General features: G+C 42.1%; 1 protein-coding gene and 1 long non-coding RNA gene across 2 annotated transcripts in view; one reads left to right on the forward strand and one right to left on the reverse strand.

The window, feature by feature from the left end:
- LOC308084818 overlaps positions 1 to 21506 on the forward strand; it is a 244260-nt gene that overhangs the window by 25793 nt on the left and 196961 nt on the right. The gene's annotated exons all lie outside the window — the stretch shown is intronic.
- On the reverse strand, positions 5231 to 7552 carry LOC308083897 (carnitine O-palmitoyltransferase 1, liver isoform-like; the record flags this gene model as incomplete). Its single annotated transcript, XM_080426311.1, has 1 exon — positions 5231 to 7552. The coding sequence occupies one exon, from the start codon at positions 7550 to 7552 to the stop codon at positions 5231 to 5233; it is 2322 nt and encodes a 773-aa protein (XP_080282437.1).

Consider the following 21506-nt stretch of genomic DNA (forward strand, 5'->3'; position numbering starts at 1 on the left):
TGCTCTGGTGTCGTGTACACTCTGAAATCTACTTCAATTGTCTTTGTCAGCTTGATTGTAGAAGTTCTTATTGTCTTGTAGTGGTTTGCAGTGGTGGAAAAAGTTTAAACATTTTCCTTAAGTAAAAGTATCAATACTGCAATATAGAAATACTCTGTTACAAGTAAAAGTCCGGAATTCAAAATTTACTTGAGTAAAAGTACCAAAAGTAGAAAGTACTCATTATGCAGAATGTCCCATTTCACAAGTTTTCAAATGTATAAAATCTTTTAATAGCAGATCAACAAGCTCATCGTGACGCATTGTGAGCTTGTAGATCGGCTATTTTCAAATGGCCGTAATGTATTATAGGGCTGAAGTGGTTCATGTATGTTTTGTAATTATTCTAAATCTACAAAGTAACTAGTAAGGGACCAGTCGAAATTTACATAAGGGGGGGCATGGAGGAAAATAGGGGAGGGTCATGCCTTTCTAATTTTGGTCCAAGGGAGGGTCAGCTAATTTTACTTTGAATCCAAGGGAGGGTCATGCAATTTTGAATTGATAAAATAGTCCGTTTTTTATATACCTTTTTAGTACAGGAGAACAGTGGTCAATGACCCCTCTCCATTTCAAAGGATACAAATAATTCAAATCAAGTAACACCTTGTCTATTTAGAATCAATGACGGTCGTTAACAAGCCATCAACGCACAGCGAGTGTGAACGACCCAGTCAAATCTATTCAGCGTCTTAACGATGGTGGTTGAACAATTAAGCAAAACTTCAACAGGCGTTATTGGAGAGATGCATTATAAATAGGCCTACTATAACTGGATATTCATAATCATTTGAAGTAATTCTGTGCATGTGATTAATGTGGATCTATATGGACAGTTGTGTATAGATGCCTAGCTCCACAAGTAAAACCATCAGGCCATAATTGATAGCTTAATTGATAGCTTAATTTGTTTTATGTAGGCAACAGTGTAGTTGTAGTCACTGTAGTTGATAATTAAAAGGGCAGAGTGACAAAAGTTTTAAACTACTGGTTACCAAATATTCAACTTTCTTCAATCTGACCAGGATTCAATGGGTTTCCCACATGTAAGATGAGAACACTATCCATGCTGCTACCACTACTACAGATACACTGTGCATTTAGCAAGACTGACTACACTACAGCAATGTTCTAATCAATGTGGAAAGCAAAACATTGGACATATCAGTTTTAAATGTCATGTTGTAGTTGATGGGGAGGGTTAGGGGTGTCAAGAATTTCACAATACGATACATGATGTTGGGCATGATATCGATATGATATATTATTAATGTTCTTTTCTCATGTATCATCAACATTGGCCATCATCTTATAAATAACGTTTTAAAGCAAGTTAGAAACAATTACAAAGTGCTTTGTACACACAAATAAATACATTTGTGCAAGCTTAATGGAGAAGTGAAGTTCTCACTAACTATAAACCCATTGTTTCAGAGGACAGATAGACACTAATATAACAAATATAATATAATATAAGACTGCATAACTATAAATTCCACAAACCTCATATTTTTGTCATCTGGACTTTACCAACCAAGTGCAGCCTAGTTATTTCCAACAGCTAAAAAAAATCTATAATACCAGATACAGTATAATACAATCTTAGATTAGATGTAGGCCTATTTGAGAGTGCAGATGCATGTCACATTAACGAGCGTCAACGAGCATCAGCTGACACACAACACCTCCCCTCTGCAGTGCTTTAAACTGAAAGTGACTGACTGGAGTCTGTTTCATTTCTCTCCAAAATACCTTGAATATGATGGAGGACATGATTAATAATTACTATGATTATGATAAGCTTTACATTTCATATCATACAGTAAAAACTCCTAACTTTCACCGGCAAAAAAAAAGAAAGTGTTTTTTTTTTTATTAAAAAAACAATAAAAAAAAAATTACGATACAGTATGACATCATGACAATACCTATCATCACATTTTAATACCACGATAGGCTATATCGTGACACAATATATCGTGACACTTCTAGGCGGGGAGGGTTACTCTTTTTTTTGTAATCACTTGGGGAGGGTCATTGATTTTTTTTTTGTCAAAGGGAGGGTCATGGCATTTTAGATCAGGGCACATACATTTCCTCCATGCCCCCCCTTATGTAAATTTCGACTGGTCCCTAACTAAAGTTTTCAAATAATTGTAGTGGAGTAAAAGCACAATATTTGCCTCTGAGATGTAGTGGAGTAGAAGTAAAAGTACAGAAAATTGGAAATACTCCAGTAAAGCAAAAACACCTCAAAATTGTACTTAAGTATAATGTACTTAGTTACTTTAGTTACTTTACACTACTGGTGGTTTGTTTTTGATTGCTTTGAGGGGAGCTACACACCTGGGTTTCTGAACATTTTATAGATGTTTTATAACATATTTCTGTGTTATGTTATGAACTCACTAGGCCTACTATTTTAAACCCTTAATCTAGACATTCCATACACATACATGGCAGAAAACATGATGGTTGTAAACATTAGTTAAGCAGCTAGTACAGCGTGTAGTAATGCATCTGTAATTAAATCCATTGGATGATCATGATACAGTACATAATGTCAACATACATTCATCTGCTGCCCTCTAGTGGCAAACCTGTGTGAGTGCAAAGGCATCTGGAGCCAGATCTGCCAATGGTGGCATTATCTTTCTGAATAACAGTTTTTCCTGTTTTATTTTAGACTTCATTAGGCCTATGCCAGGGGTGATGCAACTTTGATGATGGAGAGGGCCACTATATTTCCACACTCACTCCAGAGGGCCACATTGCATATACTGTCGGGCAGAAACCTCTTATCTCCGTCACACAAAAGTAGCAAAAATGGCCGATCTACAAGCTCAAAACGCGTCGGAGTGCGACACATTTTGTGTTTGTAGATCTGCTATTTTAGCTATTTATGAATTGGAATTCAGATTTTTTTTTGTGATATTTTTTTATTGGAATCCTGAAAAGTAATTTTTTTAATTTAATTTCAAATGCATTTAGTTATACTTATGTTAACTTTATGAACTAAAATACAAATACATTGGACATAAAAAAGACAATAGAATTATAATACTAGTCATTAAGCAACTAATATAGACTGAAGTAATTAAAGCACGTCATGTTTGCATGTTTGGAATTGGAACAGCTGACATCAATAATATATCAGTATTCCGATATTAACCTGCGGGCCGCATTAAGTCAAGGTGGGGGTCGTATGTGGCCCCTGGGCCGCCAGTTGCCCATGTATGGCCTATGCTTTGCTCAACATAATTTGTCTTAATTGAGTGTTTAGTATAATACTTTGTATGCTGGGAAAATAAAGCTCACAGTGCATGGTGTGAAACATAACACAGAATATGAGATACAGTGTGTTACGTAAATGACCTCTTGTTCATAACATTAAAATGTAACTTGACCAAATGATGCAGTTTTTCTTTGACCCAAGCCACCAAAACACAATGAAGACATGTGGAACATTGTCTGATGTGATTTAGTTTAGATGCACACTGAAAATTGCACCTGTCTGCACCCTGCAGTGTGGAGTGGACGGAAGAGTTCACACCAACTATAAAAAAAAGAAATACAATGGTGAACTATAGTTATAGTTATAGTTATAGTTATAGTTATAGTTATAGTTATAGTTATAGTTATAGTTATAGTTAACATTGGCAAAGCCATTTATTCCTGAAATGGTGAACGAAGCACCAGGATGAGCAAACTTACATTTATGAATTGAATCCTGACCCGTCCCTCGTAGAGTCCCCAGACCCCCCACCCCCCGCAGCAGTCCCGCACGGCACTGCTGCTACTGTATATAACATGTCGGACTCTGAATTACATCATTCATGTAGGGTGGCCATACGTCCTCTTTTACCCGGACATGTTCTCTTTTGGGGGGCTGTCCGGCCTGTCTATCAGACTGTGGTCAGCTCCCAGTACAACAGTATTAGACTGGTCGCACTGGTCAGCTCCCAGTACAACAGTATCAGACTGGTTGTACAGGTCCCCTCCTCGCTCATCGTTCTGTGATTGACAGCGAAAGTTGGCCAATCAGGTGGCGAGTTTGGTTCTCAACATCGGGCCCGGGGCCCACCAGGGGTCCAAATGGATCCGGGTCTGTAACTCTTGAGAGTGTACAAATGGAACCAAATGGATGGGTCTGCAACCAAATCGACCCAAATGGACCCTTACAGGTCTGTAACCCTGAGAGTGTACAAATGGAACCAAATGGACCCTTATGGGTCTGTAACTATATATATATATATATATATATATATATATATATATATATATATAAAATGTTCATTTTTCAGGAAAAAAAGTGGAGTTACAGAACAGCTGAATCGAACTCTACAATGCATCTTGATACAATTGTTTTCTATATTTTTGCCGGACCCAGGGGGTCTGGCTTACATGAGGCTTTGTACCTGTTTTCTCCATACATGTTTTGGTCACTTTGTCCTTAGGCCCCAGCCATAAAAGTCTGTCCCCCTTTCGTCCATACATGGGCATGTTTTGTACCTGTTTTCTCCATAAATGGGCAAAAAAATGGTTTTGGTCACTTTGTCCTTAGGCCCCAGCCATAAAAGTCTGTCCCCCTTTCGTCCATACATGGGCATAGACACAGGCTGACACGTCATGTGAAGTCTGGGTCTGGCAGAACCAGGTCTCCTGGTCTTGTTCTATATTACTGGCTAAATGTTCATATTTAGTACAATCAGTCACATTCTATTATGAAGTCATTTCATTTATATAAAGTGCTTTAATGTGATGTGTGTATTATCACTCCTTCAAACATAAATGTCTCAACATTTAATAAAAAAAAAGCAAATCAGAATAAACTAGAAAATGTGCTCCTCGGAGCACAGGTCTCCGCCAGGCGAGGTGGTAAAAGAAAGTACTGTTCCTGATTAATTCTGTCTTACCTATTTATATTACATATTGTGATGTCACGTGAAGCTTGACCAATGTTAGGTGTTCACAGACGGACGGAGGGTAAAACATACTCTCCAAAATGCCTTCGGCCTGGCAGAGACAATAAACGATGTATGCCTATAGCCTACCTATTGTGAAAAGGTTCGGTCCTCATATCGAAACATGAATAATTCAGCAGTGCATTACAGCTGTACAACTTGTAACCGTCAGCTAGTATTGCAATGCCAGATAGTTTTTATTTCTTTGATCTTTCATGGCAGCTCAATCACTTTACGTCTTTGTCGTCGAGCTGGAAGAGATCCAGAATGTCCAGCATGGACTGTCTGATGTTTGCACCAAAGCGATGGGAGTCCGTCTCTGGGCTCGAGTACTTGCTGGAGATATGGAAGTTGATGAGGTTCTCGCCAACAATGATGTAGGACACGCCATAGCCGTCGTCGGCCACCGGACCAAAGCCGCCCCCTGAGGACACGTACTCGGGCTGCTTGGCCAAGTTCAGCAGCGTGTCCCGCTGTAGAGGAGTCTGGCTGGTGGACAGCCTCCAGGGCTCAGACAGGACCTCCTTCAGGAAGGGAGAGTCCTCCCCCAGGTACTTGGAGACCACGTAGAGGCAGAAGAGGTGGCGGTCGATGCCCCTCCCCGTCATCGCCAGGCGGTACATGCTCTGGTGCTTCTCCGCTGCTTCCTTCAGCAGCTTCAGGCGCCCTTCCCTCGTCTCGTCCCGGGTCATGGCGCGGACGAAGGCGCACGTCTCCATGGTGCAGGAGCGCACCGTCTCCGTGCGGCCCTCCCGGAAGAGGCGGGTCATGGACGACTCGTAGGTCAGGCAGAACTTGCCCTTGTCCCTGTGGTGGGCGAGCTGCAGGGCGATCTGGATGAAGGCGTCGGGGCTGGTGCGGCACTTCTTGATCAGGCCCTTGCCGAAGTTGTTAAAGGGGAAGATGTGAGAGTCCACATCGTCTGCCAGATTCCTGGCCACAGTCAGAGAGCTGTGGATCACCTCCTGGCACTCGGCAGGGATGTCCCACTGGAGCCGCAGAGGACCAGGCAGGTTGGGGTGGGTGTCCCCGCGGCAGTGGCCCTCCTCCTCAGTATATCCCAGTATGGTGGGGTCCAAGGAAAGCACGTGCTCCCAGAGGTGTCCGACGATTGGCGCGTCGGCCCAGGCGTGCTCCGCATTCAGCCCCATGGTGCCGTTCTTGAAGACGATGAGGTTGAAGGACTTGTCGAACCATCTGTCGTAGCACTTTCCGTGCAGGAGAGACTTGGCAAAGCTGTCCAGAGACTTAACAGGGTTTCCCGCCTCAAATCGCTGCTCGGTGTCGTCGAGGGTCACAAAGAAAGCCGCCTTCTCGACGGCATCCAGAGACTGCTTGTTCTTACCGCAGCTGAAGTAGGAGTCACGAGCCTTGGCCCATGGGGTTCTGTGCCCTGCGGTGAGCGCGGCCAGAGCCTCCTCGCCATCCTGGGGGTCGGATTTGTCTGCCAGTATCCTCGCCATCTGCTGCTCGATCTCCCGCGGAAAAAGCAGCCGCCCGTCATAGAACATGGATACCTTGAAGTAACGGCCCATGTGGTACACGACGATGTGCTTGCTCTCGTTCACGTGCTGAATGGTGTCCGTGTCCACGCCCGGGACACGGCTGGTGTTGAACATGCGCTCGTATTGGGACGAGCACATGGGGATGGTGTTTTGGACCATGAGAGGCTTGATCTGGGCTCTGTCCAGCATCCTCCTGTAGAGCATGATGGCGTGGATGGCATTGCCTGCTCGGGCAGCCTGGATGGACGTGGGGAAGGCGTACAGAAAGTCCATGGCGTAATAGTTGCTGTTGACCATGATGGGCCCGCGGCCGCGCAGGTACACGTACTCCTCCCACCAATCGCTGACGTAGTTGGAGGCCCACCAGGACTTGAGCTTGAGGTACCACTGCAGCCTGGGTCCCAGGTTCGTCTCAAAGTCCCCGGCCAGGCCCTCCATCCGAGCGTACTGGTCATCGTCCATCAGAGGGCGGACCGACTCCAGGTACCTCCTGCAGGTGTCCTCGACGGAGGGGACCGGGAGTCGAGGCAGGGAGGTCTGGAAGCTGTACAGCATGGTCGTTCTGCCGGAGAGCAGCTTCACCAGGAGCATCCAGAGTCGAGTGGACCAGGGCATGGAGCCGTGCGGGGCGTCGATCCAGCCGTGCCACGAGAGCAGGCACTTCAGGGCGTTCCTCGCGACAAAGATTACGGTGACCCACAGGCCGGCGCCCACCAGCACCCCGCCCACTGCGCTCTGGGTGTCCGTAGACATGTAGCGCTCGATGGGCAGGTGTCGGTCCAGCTTGGCGCACAGCCCCAGAGAGGGATCCAGACGCTTGTATTTGTTGTAGGACATGTAGCACGCGACCACCGCCACCAAGCCGGCAGGGCTGCCCGGGTACACACCAGTCATCACCCCATTCTTGAAGCGAACAAACCTCTTCTTCCACGAGTGGAGACCCGAGAGGTAGATCTGACGCAGGGCCTCGTGGCTCATCTGTAGGTCGATGCCATCGCCGGAGACGGTGAACTGGAAAGCCACCGCCTGGCGTGCTTCCGCCATGTTGGGTTAATTTATAACCCCGTCCTCTGTACTCGCAGATCTACACGACAAGGACTGTACAATAGGACTTTGTAGACGTGTATTTAGACGATTGGGCTGATCTGCTGTGTTGTGAATGTGGTTTTCTCATAGCCTTAAGACAAGGGCACTTCACAGTAAGAAAACCCTGTTTTGACTCGGATAGTGTAAAAAGTTAACCTAATGCACCCGTGATGCTTGGTCGGCGGGGGGACATGTGGCAAAATAAAACCGGTTTGGCTTTCCATAGCAGACCTATAAGCTTAGAACACAACACATTGTGACGTGTTTGCAATGACGTTAATTCCTGCACTTCTAATTGGCTAAAAGATATTCTAGGCCAGTCTATCACTGTGACATCAGTACTGTGACGTCAGACATGTCCACATTTGGACATTTTGTGAATATCTATTGTTTTGAAAACCGGGCCCATTGCAAGTTGCTGTAATCTGTCCTTTACCCTGAGCCATCCCACCTAGCATAATGAGCAGGGGTTAAGTGTTAATAGCCAGAATTATTGTACATTGAAGCAAAAAACATTTATAACACACCTTAGTAGAAGCCCTAGGAGGGGTCCACGCGCGACTGCTTATTTTTGGGCGGTGAAACCGCCCCTATATGTGAGGTTTGGACATTTGCACCCCCCCAACCCTGCGCTGTGATTGGCCACCAGTGTACCCCCCTAACCCTGCACCGTGATTGGCCAATCACAGTCTATTCAGGACTGTGATTGGCTAGTGAAACATGACACATGTGCATAGCCCTATAAATAGGACTATGCACTTAAAAACAAGGACGTATGACATACAATAGATGTCATTGTGACTGGAGAGCTAGGACGTGGCTTCTGTGTTCATGATCTGAGAAGGATCCTGGAGGAAAGACACAGAAGTAGTGCTGTCAAAGTTAGCGCGTTATTGACACATTAACGCATGAGCGAATTAACCGCGAGGTGTGAATGAGCTGCACGCAAAGTTGTGTGTCCTCACTCTCTCTCTCTCTCTAGTTACTAGTTACTCTAGTTACTAGTTACTTTTCAGATATAAATGATGATATTATGAAACATACATTAACCACTTTAGCCCTATTTTATACATAGGCTATTTGAAAATAGCCGATCTACAAGCGACGCGTTGTGAGCTTGTTGATCTGCTATTTTCAAACATTTTAGTACTTTTACTTTTGGTACTTTAAGTACATTCTGATACCAATACTTTTTAATAAGAGTGCGTGGCTCAGCTTTGGGGGTACTATGCGTCTTGATTTGAGTCATTTCCCATCGTCAGAATCAATTGCACAGCAGTGTCATTAGATGACATTGTCATATGTTTTGATCGATGTAAATGAGGCTATTCATAATAAATGACAGTTTTGATTGGCCACATTCCATATGCTAATGCTAATCTACCAAATGGATCTACGAAATCTTTGTAAAATAATATGTATATATGTCTGTAAAGGTTGAGTCTCCTGTTGGTGGTCTTGTATCAGTACCCCTGCTTCATCTCTCTGTCAGCTAAGGGGTCCTTGGCTGAAAAATTTGGGGCCTGTGCCCTGGTACATATGAAACGGGGGTCCTTAAAATTAAAGAGCCAGAATCACTGGCCTAGATAGTCATTTAGGCTAATGACCACATAGTAGACTATGTCTTCCTAGCTTACCAATCACAGCATTCAAGTAACACAAATCTACCACGACAACAGGTGATTTAGCCATATATATATATATTAGCACATTTTCGTCATATAGGCAATAGAGGGAAGTTTATTTATTTATGGTCAACATGTACTTACTGGCAGTATGGACGATCGGTAGCTTAGCTACCTACTTAGCATAGTTTGGATCTACTATTGTGAAATATTGCATTTTTACGTTTTATACTTTATTTTGATGGCATAGTTTGGATCTGCTATGGTGAAATATAGCATTTCAGTAGCTTAGCTACGTACTTACCATAGTTTGGATCTGAATGAATACATTGGATAACATATCCAGTGAGAGAGTGTGTGACGCGTTGTGGGCTTGTAGATCTGCTATTTTCAAAAACTTTTGACAAAATGTGAAAAACATGCAATGTTTTTGCAAAAAATTTTAGACCACAAATGTTATGGTGGTCCCTGGCACTAACCTCGTGGTTGGACATACAGTCAGTGGAAAAATAATGCAAATTTTTTACTTTAGTAAAAGTATCAATACTGCAATGTAGAAAATGTAAAATGACTATGTTATAAGTAAATGTCCGGCATTAAAAATGTGCTTGAGTAAAAGTACAAAAACATTGGTATCTAAATGTACTTAAAGGGGAAATCCACCCATTTTCAATATTTAACTATGTCATTAATATAGCATAAAGGAGTTGTGTGGAAATAAGAAAAAAATTAAAAAAAAATTAACATTGCAAAAAAATTTAACATTGCAAAAAAATTAACATTGCAAATTACACCATGATGAGTCATCACAGTGTAATTTGCAATGTTAATTTTTTTGCAATGTTAATTTTTTTTGCAATGTTAATTTTTTTTTTAATTTTTTCTTATTTCCACACAACTCCTTTATGCTATATTAATGACATAGTTAAATATTGAAAATGGGTGGATTTCCCCTTTAAAGTACCAAAACTAGAAAATAGGCTACTCATTATGCAGAATATCCCATTGCACAAGTTGTCAAATGTGTGACATCTTTTGAAAATAGCAGATGTACAAGATCTGTGAGCTTGTACATCGGCTATTTTAGAATGGACGAAATGTTTATAGGGGTGAAGTGGTTAATGTAAGTTTTGTAATAATAATCGAAATCTACAAAGTAGTGCTGAAGTTGTCAAATAAAAAAAGGTAGGCCTACTGCCACATAACACTACAGGCCTTCACATAATGAACATAGGCCTACTGTAGTGTGCACATAACACTATAAATAGCAAGGTTAACATTAGGCTAGGACTGTAGTAGTTCAGATGACACCTTGTCAAAGCAACATCACTGTGGGTGGAAACACGATCGCATCGTCACCACCAGCATCATGGCCGAACTGTTTTTTGCACTTTCTCCATTACAACCCGTACATCTACATAAACGTTCAGGTTTCAAATATAAAGTGCGTACCCCATGGCCATGGATGTTACATTTATATACGGGCCGTCAGAAGTACCCGTGTCTTCCGTGTTGTTCAATGAAAAGCATTCTAATTCGATCAATGACCTCTTTCTCCGAATTTTCTCCATGCTTTCAACTAAGCGACCCTAGCGGTTGGGAGGTGTATTGCACTCTGATACATTGTAACTGTATGAGGAAATGGCCCTCGATCGGATTAAAATGCTTTTTATTGAACAACACGGAATAAACGGATACTGTTGAGGAACCGTACATCATTATAACGTCCGTGGCCACAAGGTAAGTACTTTATATTTGAAATCTGAACGTTTATGTAGATGTAGGGCCGTAAATGGAGAAAGTGCAAACACCAGGTTGAAGTTCATCAATGACGATTGTCTTAAGATCAGTAGTATATCCATTGTCAGACAAACCAAAATACGAAAATATCTCTGGCAAACACAATAACGCACGCTGCGCACACACACACACACACACACACACACACACACACACACACACACACACACACACACACACACACACACACACACACACACACACATACACTCGCGCGCCACGAGGGAGGCGGCATGTGGTGGAACGCTGTGTGGAACCTCATCCAGGAGAATAACAGGAGGATAGATTCCATAGCCCGAAGGGACAGTCATGTGTTTGATTGGTTGTTGTTGGTTGTCAGGGCAATATCACAACCAATCGGTGGACGGACATTTAATTATGACGCGTTTCAGAACCCTTTTTTAGCAAACCCGCCCCCTTTTTCCAACAGACCAACCAGACTTACCCAACCCCGCCCCTTTTTCACCGACGCCCCGCCTCTCTTTAAATAGCTTCAGAGGTTAACTCCCCCTTTTGGCCATTTCGCCGTTTTCTGCGTGTTAGACTGGATTCTCCAGTCAAAAAACACATTTATGGTTTTTTTTAAGTTAGGGGTGTACAATGGTTGGTCCACAATATTACTTTTCTTTAAGTGAACTTCCATCACTGTGATGACCACTGTGACCACACCGCCCACTTCACACTGGGTGTGATTTTTTTTTCTAGTTTTGATTTTTGGCATCCATAGGACCTCTAATATAGGGATTTTGATGATCCCAAGAAAAAAAGTGATCCAAAGTGTGTTTTTTTCAATGTTTTATTAACCCTATGAGACCTGCGAGATGGCTGCCTGGAACGCCGGCGAGACTGTCTTTCGGAGACTGTTGAACGCTCAAATTTAGACGTAGCCCAAAGATAGAGATACCATTTGATCCCAGACAACCTCAGGTTTCCAATGGGACCAACCTTGTCATGCTACCTTGTCGGGAAGGGGGCTAAATACCTAATGATTCAAAGTTAAGACAACATTTTGGTGAGGGAAAAACGACCAACACCATTTTACAAATGGTCCCTTGAGCTGTCACCTCAATATATGTGAATGGGTTACATGGATACCTACAAGCCTCCCCTGTACAGACATGCCAGATTTTTGCCAATCTCATGCAGTTTTGGGCAAGAACCATGCAGTGTTTTGCATGCAGTAAAAATATGTAATTTCCCGGACGCCCTGTAGACCACTCTAGTGCATCTGTAGACCACTGTAGTGCATCTGTAGACCACTCTAGTGCATCTGTAGACCACTGTAGTGCATCTGTAGACCCCTCTAGTGCATCTGTAGACCCCTCTAGTGCATCTGTAGACCCCTCTAGTGCATCTGTAGATCACTCTAGTGCATCTGTAGACCCCTCTAGTGCATCTGTAGACCCCTCTAGTGCATCTGTAGACCCCTCTACTGCATCTGTAGACCACTCTAGTGCATCTGTAGACCATTCTAGTGCATCTGTAGACCACTCTAGTGCATCTGTAGACCACTGTAGTGCATCTGTAGACCACTGTAGTGCATCTGTAGACCCCTCTAGTGCATCTGTAGACCACTGTAGTGCATCTTTAGACCACTGTAGTGCATCTGTAGACCCCTCTAGTGCATCTGTAGACCACTGTAGTGCATCTGTAGACCACTGTAGTGCATCTGTAGACCACTGTAGTGCATCTGTAGACCACTGTAGTGCATCTGTAGACCACTGTAGTGCATCTGTAGACCACTCTAGTGCATCTGTAGACCTCTCTAGTGCATCTGTAGACCCCTCTAGTGCATCTGTAGACCACTGTAGTGCATCTGTAGACCACTGTAGTGCATCTGTAGACCACTGTAGTGCATCTTTAGACCACTCTAGTGCATCTGTAGACCCCTCTAGTGCATCTGTAGCCCACTCTAGTGCATCTGTAGACCCCTCTAGTGCATCTATAGACCCCTCTAGTGCATCTGTAGACCCCTCTAGTGCATCTGTAGACCCCTCTTGTGCATCTGTAGACCACTGTAGTGCATCTGTAGACCCCTCTAGTGCATCTGTAGACCACTCTAGTGCATCTGTAGACCACTCGAGTGCATCTGTAGACCACTCGAGTGCATCTGTGGACCACTGTAGTGCATCTACCGAGCCTTCGTGGCTATGCCCCCCACTGGGGGCATAGCTTGCCCCTACACATCGGAGCTGCCCAGTCAATTGATATTTTTCAATCTTTATTAAAGACTAAGTTGCCTGGTCTTTAGCAACAGCTGAGCCTGGCAGTCCATTTTTTTCATTTACTGTTGCTAATGTTTTGTTTTTGTTTCTATTTCATTGGTATTTTATGCTAATGTGTATTTATACTGCATTGTTATGTTATGTTTTGTTTTAACCTGTACAGCACTTTGGGTGACCTAGTCATGTTAAATGTGCTTTATAAATAAATTTTTAAAGTTGTGTTGAGTTGAGATGCAGTATAGTGGTCTATAGATACAGTACAGTGGTCAATGTATGTGGTCAATAAATGCAGTACAATGGTCTATATATGCAGTACAGTGGTTTATAGATTCAGTACAGTGGGATATAGATGCAGCACAGTGGTCTAGTGCAGTACTTGCTCTCATGCAGCAATAGATGCAGTACAGTGGTCTCATATAGCAATAGATGCAGTACAGTGCTCTCTATACAGTACAGTGGTCTCTATACAGTACAGTGGTCTCTAGATGCAGTACAGTGGTCTCATATAGCAATAGATGCAGTACAGTGGTCTCTATACAGTACAGTGGTCTCTATACAGTACGGTGGTCTCTAGATGCAGTACAGTGGTCTCATACAGCTATAGATACAGTACAGTGGTCTCATACAACTATAGATGCAGTAAAGTGGTCTCCTTTTTACAATAGGCAGAAATTACATATTTGTACTGCATGCAAAACACTGCATGGTTCTTGCCCAAAACTGCATGAGATAGGCATACATTTGACATGTCTGTACAGGGGAGGCTTGTAGGTATCCATGTAACCCATTTCCATTCACATATATTGAGGTGACAGCTCAAGGGACCATTTGGAAGATGGTGATGGTCGTTTTTCCCTCGCCAAAATGTTGTCTTAACTTTGAATCATTAGGTGTTTATCCCCCTTCCCAACAAGGTAGCCTGACGAGGTTGGTCCCATTGGAAACCTGATTGATTGATTGATGTACTTTTATTTAGTAAGACATGATAATCACAGTACATGGAAGTACAAATTCACAATACAAGGTCTACTAAACTGGAAGACTCAGTTAAGCACGCAGCTTGTTTAAGATGCACACAAATCATGATGACATATAAGAGACAGACAGATATACACACTGGTTGTCTGGGATCAAATGGTATCTCTATCTCTGTCTAAATTTGAGCGTTCCACAGTCTCCGAAAGACAGTCTCGCCGGCGTTCCAGGCAGCCATCCCGCAGGTCTCATAGGGTTAATAAAACATTGAAAAAAACACACTTTGGACCACTTTTTTTCTTGGGATCATCAAAATCCATCAAATTAGAGGTCCTATGGATGCCAAAAATTCAAACTAGAAAAAAAATAAAGCAGTCGCGCGTGGACCCCTCCTAGGGCCTCTACTACCTACACTGTTTTAAAAGACCTCTTGAAACAAGGTAAAATGTTGCTTTAAAAAATAAAATAAGAAGGGAACTTGTATTATTTTCCTTTCTGAACTTTGTTTGTGGATTGTGGTTAAAACACAACATACAATCACAATACATATACCCAGGTCACTATACAAACACATTAAAAACTATTACTTCATTCACTGCCACGGACGTAAAAAAAACATATTTTTTTCCAATTACCAATTCTGCCACGGAAGTAGTGAACTAATTTTTTTGATTTGATTTTATAAAAGATCTGACTGTTCTTTATCACCCGCAGTGACCATTTTCACTGTAACTCACCCGGATATTGAAATAACGCTATTTGAAGATTTCCGTATCCGTCCGCTTCCTGTTTAACACTTTCATTGAAACGCCTCTTTCTCGTGTTGCCTTTTTTTTTCACTGTGTTCCGCCAGACACACTGTTTTAAAGCTGCTGCTATACGGGAAAAGGGAATGTTGCGGATGGAATATTTTTTCTGATATGCAATATAAATGATATGCAACCTATGTGTTTGCGTGTTTACTAGCGTCCAGTCATGGTTAAAGGGGTAGTTCACCCCCCAAATAACTTTTTTTCTATTGATTACTCACCCCATGGAGCCTTGAATTCATGGATATTTTTTAGTTTTTGTCGCATTCCTTCCTTTATTATTTGATTATAATAAATTTAGCCCCATTGATTCCGGTAGGAGACACAAATGCATTTGTGTCTCCTACCGGAATCAATGGGGACACATTTATTATAATCAAATTATTGGCTTAGGAATGTGACAAAAACAAAAAAATATCTATGAATTCAAGGCTCCAGATGGTCAGTAATCAATAGAAAAAAAGTTATTTTGGGGGTGAACTACCCCTTTAAGGAGAGACATCACTCATGCACAAAACTAAGGTATTTGTTCAAGAGTCCTATACTTGTGGGGACTAATGGCCTGTAGACCAAATGCAGTGGCCCTGCTCGGGCTCATCCCTATATGTTTCCCGGGTTCTGTTCTATGTTAGGGTTAGGGTTGTAAGCGGGGAATATACACCCCAGGGAACATAGATACGCTCCCAACAGTCACAGACAAACAAGCAGACAGACATCATCTCATTCCCCCAGCCATTCCGGCCTGGCGGAGATAATGAGGCCGCAGGGTGAAATGGTGTGAGAGCAGAGGGGAAGATGGATACTCAGTTGGAGACGGAGCTACTGGACTAACACACACACACACGCACGCACGCACGCACGCACGCACGCACGCACGCACACACACACACACACACCTGTTCTTCTTTGGAGTGTTGTGGCATTCGCTATGTTGCTGCCACATTCTGGAACTAGTCTGTTACTGTTAATTGTGATCCCTTTTAATACAGTGACCACAGCGCAAATTGAGGGGGAACATTAAAACAATATGATTCTTACAGGCAATCATTTTTAATTCCCTCCCTTTTAGTTTTAGTCTTAGTTTAAGTCAACTATAATAACCCTGGTAGATATTCCCCCCCAAAAAGATAAAGAAAAACATTAATTTGGAAAAAATAATCACTAGGAGATGATCTTGCTCGATGACCAGCAAGCAAACTAATTACTTTCTTTATCATGTTTGTTTGTTTGTTGTTGTTGTTGTTGTTGTTGTTGTTGTCTTTGTAATCTGATATTTGTTTTGTTCTTTGTTGGTTAACAATAAATGTGATGGGTGGAGAGTTTGTCTCTCTAATAGCATTTGCGGTGGACAAAGGAGGGACCGTACTCATCATACTCCTGCTTGCTGATCCACTCCTGCTGGAAGGTGTTTAGAGAAGCCACCATGGAACCACCGATCCACACACTGTATTTACTCTCAGGAGGAGCAATGACCTGGAGAGTAGGGAGAGGAAGACATGTGAACAATCCATCCAGAGGGAAGTAACCAAATGAACACTCAAATAGATACCTGGTCTCCAATTATACAGCACCTACCTAAAACCACAGTTTGTCAACAGAAAGATGAAAGCAATTAATAATGTATTGTGCATGAACTAACTTTAATAATGTGTGTAAACATGTTAGTTAATGAAATTGAAAATGAAATGTAATGAAATTGAAAGCATAATTGTCAAGTCCTGTGGGGTGGAGGGTTTCACATTTGTTCTTCTGCGACTCTGCGTATGCATGTTTTATACAATCAACAAAACATTTTGGAGAAAATGTATTTTTGAGAAACTAGACATTTTGTATAGGTAATTATTTTAAGGTCCATGTTGTCCATATCTCGTGGAAAAGTACTGAATGCTGAAAAGATATTAATTTATTTAGAAATTTCACTAGAGGATAAGCCCCTAGAGATGCAACATATCGTTTTCAAGGGGGTCCTTGTTATTTCTGAACCCAATGTATTATTACTTTTATTATTATGTGTTGTGTCTGTGTCTCTCACAATGCTGGAATGCTTACATAGCTCGATCTCTTTTACTTATCGGTATTTATTATATAGCACCAAATCACAACAGAATAAAGCCTTACTGTCACACACAACACGAACAGGCCCCGTTCCTCAGCAGCCGCTAGGTATAGTGGATGTGAATGTGCTCATACGATTAGTAAAAACCCACCCCTAGGCGGTCTGAAGTGTGAAGGGGCAGAGTAGTGGGAAAGGGGTGATATCGATCGAACTGATTGCAAATTCAACGTTGGTTTGTTTGGCTACATTTCCTCTGCAGAAAAACATTTTAGAATTTTAAAGACACTGTATATGGCACATATTGAGACGTTATGAGACATTCCTGTGCAACGTTAATTGAACAATTTGCCTGGTTGACTGTTCTGTCCTAATGTAAGATATTGCTTTGTTAATTAAGCAGTTGTTCAACTGTATAACAATTTCTACCTACAGGTCATCAGCCTTCTGGTTCATATTATTTGTGCAACATATACTGCTAAACATAAACAATCCAAGGGGCACAGAGGGCAATTTTATTTTGTGTATTGTATATTTTTGTATTGTTTATTCATGGGTTTTTGAATATTGTTTGGACCCAATGTTTTATTCAATTGTGTCAATAAAGTAACTAACTAACTATGCATACCATTAAACAGAGATATGACTGTCCTTGTACCTTGATCTTCATCGGGTAAGCAAGAGCACTCATCTCCTTCTGCATGCGGTCAGCGAAGCCTGGTAACAAGGTGGTGCCTCCGTTCAGCACTATCTCTATGTTTCCACCCCAGTCCTTAAGGGCGTCAACCTCACACTTCATTATGCTCTTGTAGGTCATCTTATGGATCCCCACAGACACCATACCTGAGTAGGAGAGAGAGAGAGAGAGGCACAAAGTCATATAACCTGTATCTAAACATTACATACAGTAGATGTTAGATGATTATTAGCAATAATAAAATAATCATTTAATAACATTTTGGGGGTGTTTAAAGAGAAGCTTTACCGTCCAAAAGCACAAACATTCCACTTTGCACTAACTGCTGAAGGTACAAAATGAGGACAACACAAGAGACTGCAGTAAAAGAAAGAAGGAAAGACAGACAGACAGACAGACAGACAGACAGACAGACAGACAGACAGACAGACAGACAGACAGACAGACAGACAGACAGACAGAAAGAAAGAAAGAAAGAAAGAAAGAAAGAAAGAAAGAAAGAAAGAAAGAAGGAAAGAAAGAAAGAAAGAAAGAAAAAAAGAAAGAAAGAAAGAAAGAAAGCTTTAAGGATGCTTCCAAGTTCCAATAACGGGGCCAACTGCTGTTAACTATTCAGGCTTCTACTCCTTTTATTAATCACATACACACACAACGAATAATAATACTTTTACTCTAGTCAATGGTTATGCAGTTAGGCAGTTATTCAAAATATCCTAATGCAACTGTTCCTGACTTCTGGTGATTAGTAGTTTCCTTCCCTATGTTGAATGCACTTATTGTAAGTCGCTTTGGATGTAATGTAATGTAATGTAATTTAGTAATATACATATTAGTTATGCCTATACTGTACTACTAACCAATGCTAGAGGGCTGGAAGAGGATCTCAGGGCAGCGGAACCTCTCGTTGTTAATGGTGATCACCTGACCATCAGGCAGCTCATAGCTCTTCTCCAGTGCGGAAGAGAAATATTGCATCTCCAGGTCAAAGTCCCGCGCTACATAGGACAGTTTCTCCTTCATGTCATACACAAGCTCACACCCCACTGTAGAGGAAGGGATAATATAAATATTTACATTCTCACAGTCTCCAATGAATGTGTGTGTGTGTGTGTGTGTGTGTGTGTGTGTGTGTGTGTGTGTGTGTGTGTGTGTGTGTGTGTGTGTGTGTGTGTGTGTGTGGGGGAGGGGGGGAGGGGGGGGTCTTAAATGGGTCTGATTATGCTTTTTGGACACAATTAAATGGTATTTTCTATTTTGAAATGGTAATTTATGTATTTCTGTATCATCTCAGCCAAACAACGATGGGGGCGGAACGCATTAAGATTTCCAAACTACCTCCATGTTTCCAGCCTCCAGACTGTCTGTCTCTTTTATCCAACTACAGTATAAGCACTGATTGTGTAAAAAAGGACATTTGAATACATTGAATAATAGATGTTACAGAATTAAAAGAATAGAACATAAGAATAACAGAATAAAATGACAGACCATTTAGCAATATTCATATATTCCTCTCAATCTCATGCTTTAACTTTTCCTTGCACACAAACAATTTGCCTTAACCCTCATTATAAGCAAGTATAGGAACACAAGCACACAAGCACGCACGCATGCACGCACACACACAGCAAATGACAGTTCCCACCATATGAGTCAGAATGGTACATACCAGTAGTGATTCCTCTATAATTGAGCATCTGCATCATATAATCAGTGAGCTGCCTGCCTGCCATGTCCAGTCTTTTGATGGCATGATACATAGCGTATTAGCGTAACCCTCATATATGGGCACAGCGTGGCTCACACCATCACCACAGTCAACCACAATACCTGGAGAAACAGAGGTACATTTAAGCACCGTCTCTGACACAAGTCAGAATCAGAATCAGTTTTAATGTCACATCACAGGTTTACAGGTGTAATTCAGTGGGGGAAATAAATTTGTTTTTGTGCAAGCTCCATCATTCCATTGCTTTCAGGAAAGAAAGAAAAAAAGGGTGGGGGCAGAGAGAGAGGAAGAGCAAGACAAAAAAGAGAAAATGAAACGAAGAGTAAAGAGTAAAACAACAGATATCAACATACTAGGCATGTCCCCGACTAAGGATTTGTTTAGTCGAATCTAATTGGCGACTAATTGCCAATAGTCGACTGGCAATTGACTAATGCAAAAAAAAAAAGGGCCAAAATACATTTTATTTCAAAGGGCCAAGTCTACACAGTTTGTTTTGTGTCTCCAGCAGAGTTTCTAGTGTCTCTATCTCTCTCTGGAAGAGGTTGCACATGAACTCTGCAGCCGCACTGAGGCGCTCCAACACAAACAATACCAATACAAAGACGAGGAATAAGAAGAATAAAGTGGAAGTTACGTGTGGTTGCAGGTGTACACTTGGCCAAAAAACTATTAAAAAAATTGTTGGCCCTTAGATTTAGTGTCTCTTATTCGACTAAGAGACACGCAGTCGACTCGGACCCCCCGCGACTAACCAGTCGACTATTCGACTTAGTCGAGGTCAGGCCTACAACATACACATAAAAACACACAAATAGAAAAGCAGCAGGTTTGTACATGAGGTTTGACATACGGTGCAAAAAGGTGCAAAAGAGTGGAAACGGAGCAGCACAACGGCAGGTCCACATAAGAAGCTATTGTCTGCATAAGGCAAAACATTCACAGGTAAAAATCCACATGGTAGATCCACAAAGGAAAATACTAGCCTACATTCCAACATTGGAAAAAACTGTCTGTCTAAGGACAGTGTTCCAGTGTGGCAGGCCTTGTTCAACAGCTGGGTGGAAGCTGGTGGTGTCGCCCTTGATACTGCAGTAGGCCTTCTTGCCTGCATGGCTGTGGTCGTTGTAGGGGTATAAACAGGTTGTGGCTGGGGTGGTGACTGTCCTTGATGATACGTGAGCTTTGACTACACACTACTTCTTGTTCAGTTCCTGGACTGTAAGTTGTTCGATTCACTAATTGTGTAGTTCCCAGACCAGACGGTGACACAGCCTTTCGATGTAGCTGTTGTAGTGCAGCCTAAGTATGCTTGTGCATGCTTTGACGGCACAGCAGGGGTGCCTAACTTTGATTTTGGGTGGGGGAGCACACTTTCATATAAAACAAACAGACACTTCTTTTTTTTTACACATAACATATCCATACAAGTAGCACATAAACCATTGCTTCACAAAATGAGGTGTCCTTGAGGTGGTTCCAGGGGACCCCCAGCTAAATGATTTACTGTTGATATGATTTCTATTTCTGGGATAAGGGTCCACATTCAGAGTTAAATTATGACTGAGGATTAGGATTTTGCAATGTACTATGCAACTCTCTCCCCGATGGGACGTGTAATGGCTTTGAGTTAAATAAGACTGAGGATTTTACAGTATAGCCCACACTGGGGTTCCGCTGAGATAGAAATCACATCGGGGTCTATGACAGCACATGCTACCATAATCAGTTCCAATAATTTAGTCCATCTTTCACCACTGTGCTCAGGGGAATCACATCTTGTTATAAAATATGTGCTCCCTTTCGATCATGTAATCATGTTCCATATCAGATATGCGACGACAACAGATGCAAAAGTGGATGCGGCACTGTTTGTTTTGGTTTAGTATCATATTCAGACATCTTTGTCCAGAGGGGCAATAAGCAAGGGCCGCCTTATTTATTATGTATTGGCCAGTCTTTACACTACATTTGCGTGCGTTCAGGTAATAACATTGTT

The sequence above is a fragment of the Gymnoscopelus braueri genome (assembly GCF_963280865.1).
Source record: "Gymnoscopelus braueri genome assembly, chromosome: 4".
NCBI lineage: Eukaryota > Metazoa > Chordata > Actinopteri > Myctophiformes > Myctophidae > Gymnoscopelus > Gymnoscopelus braueri.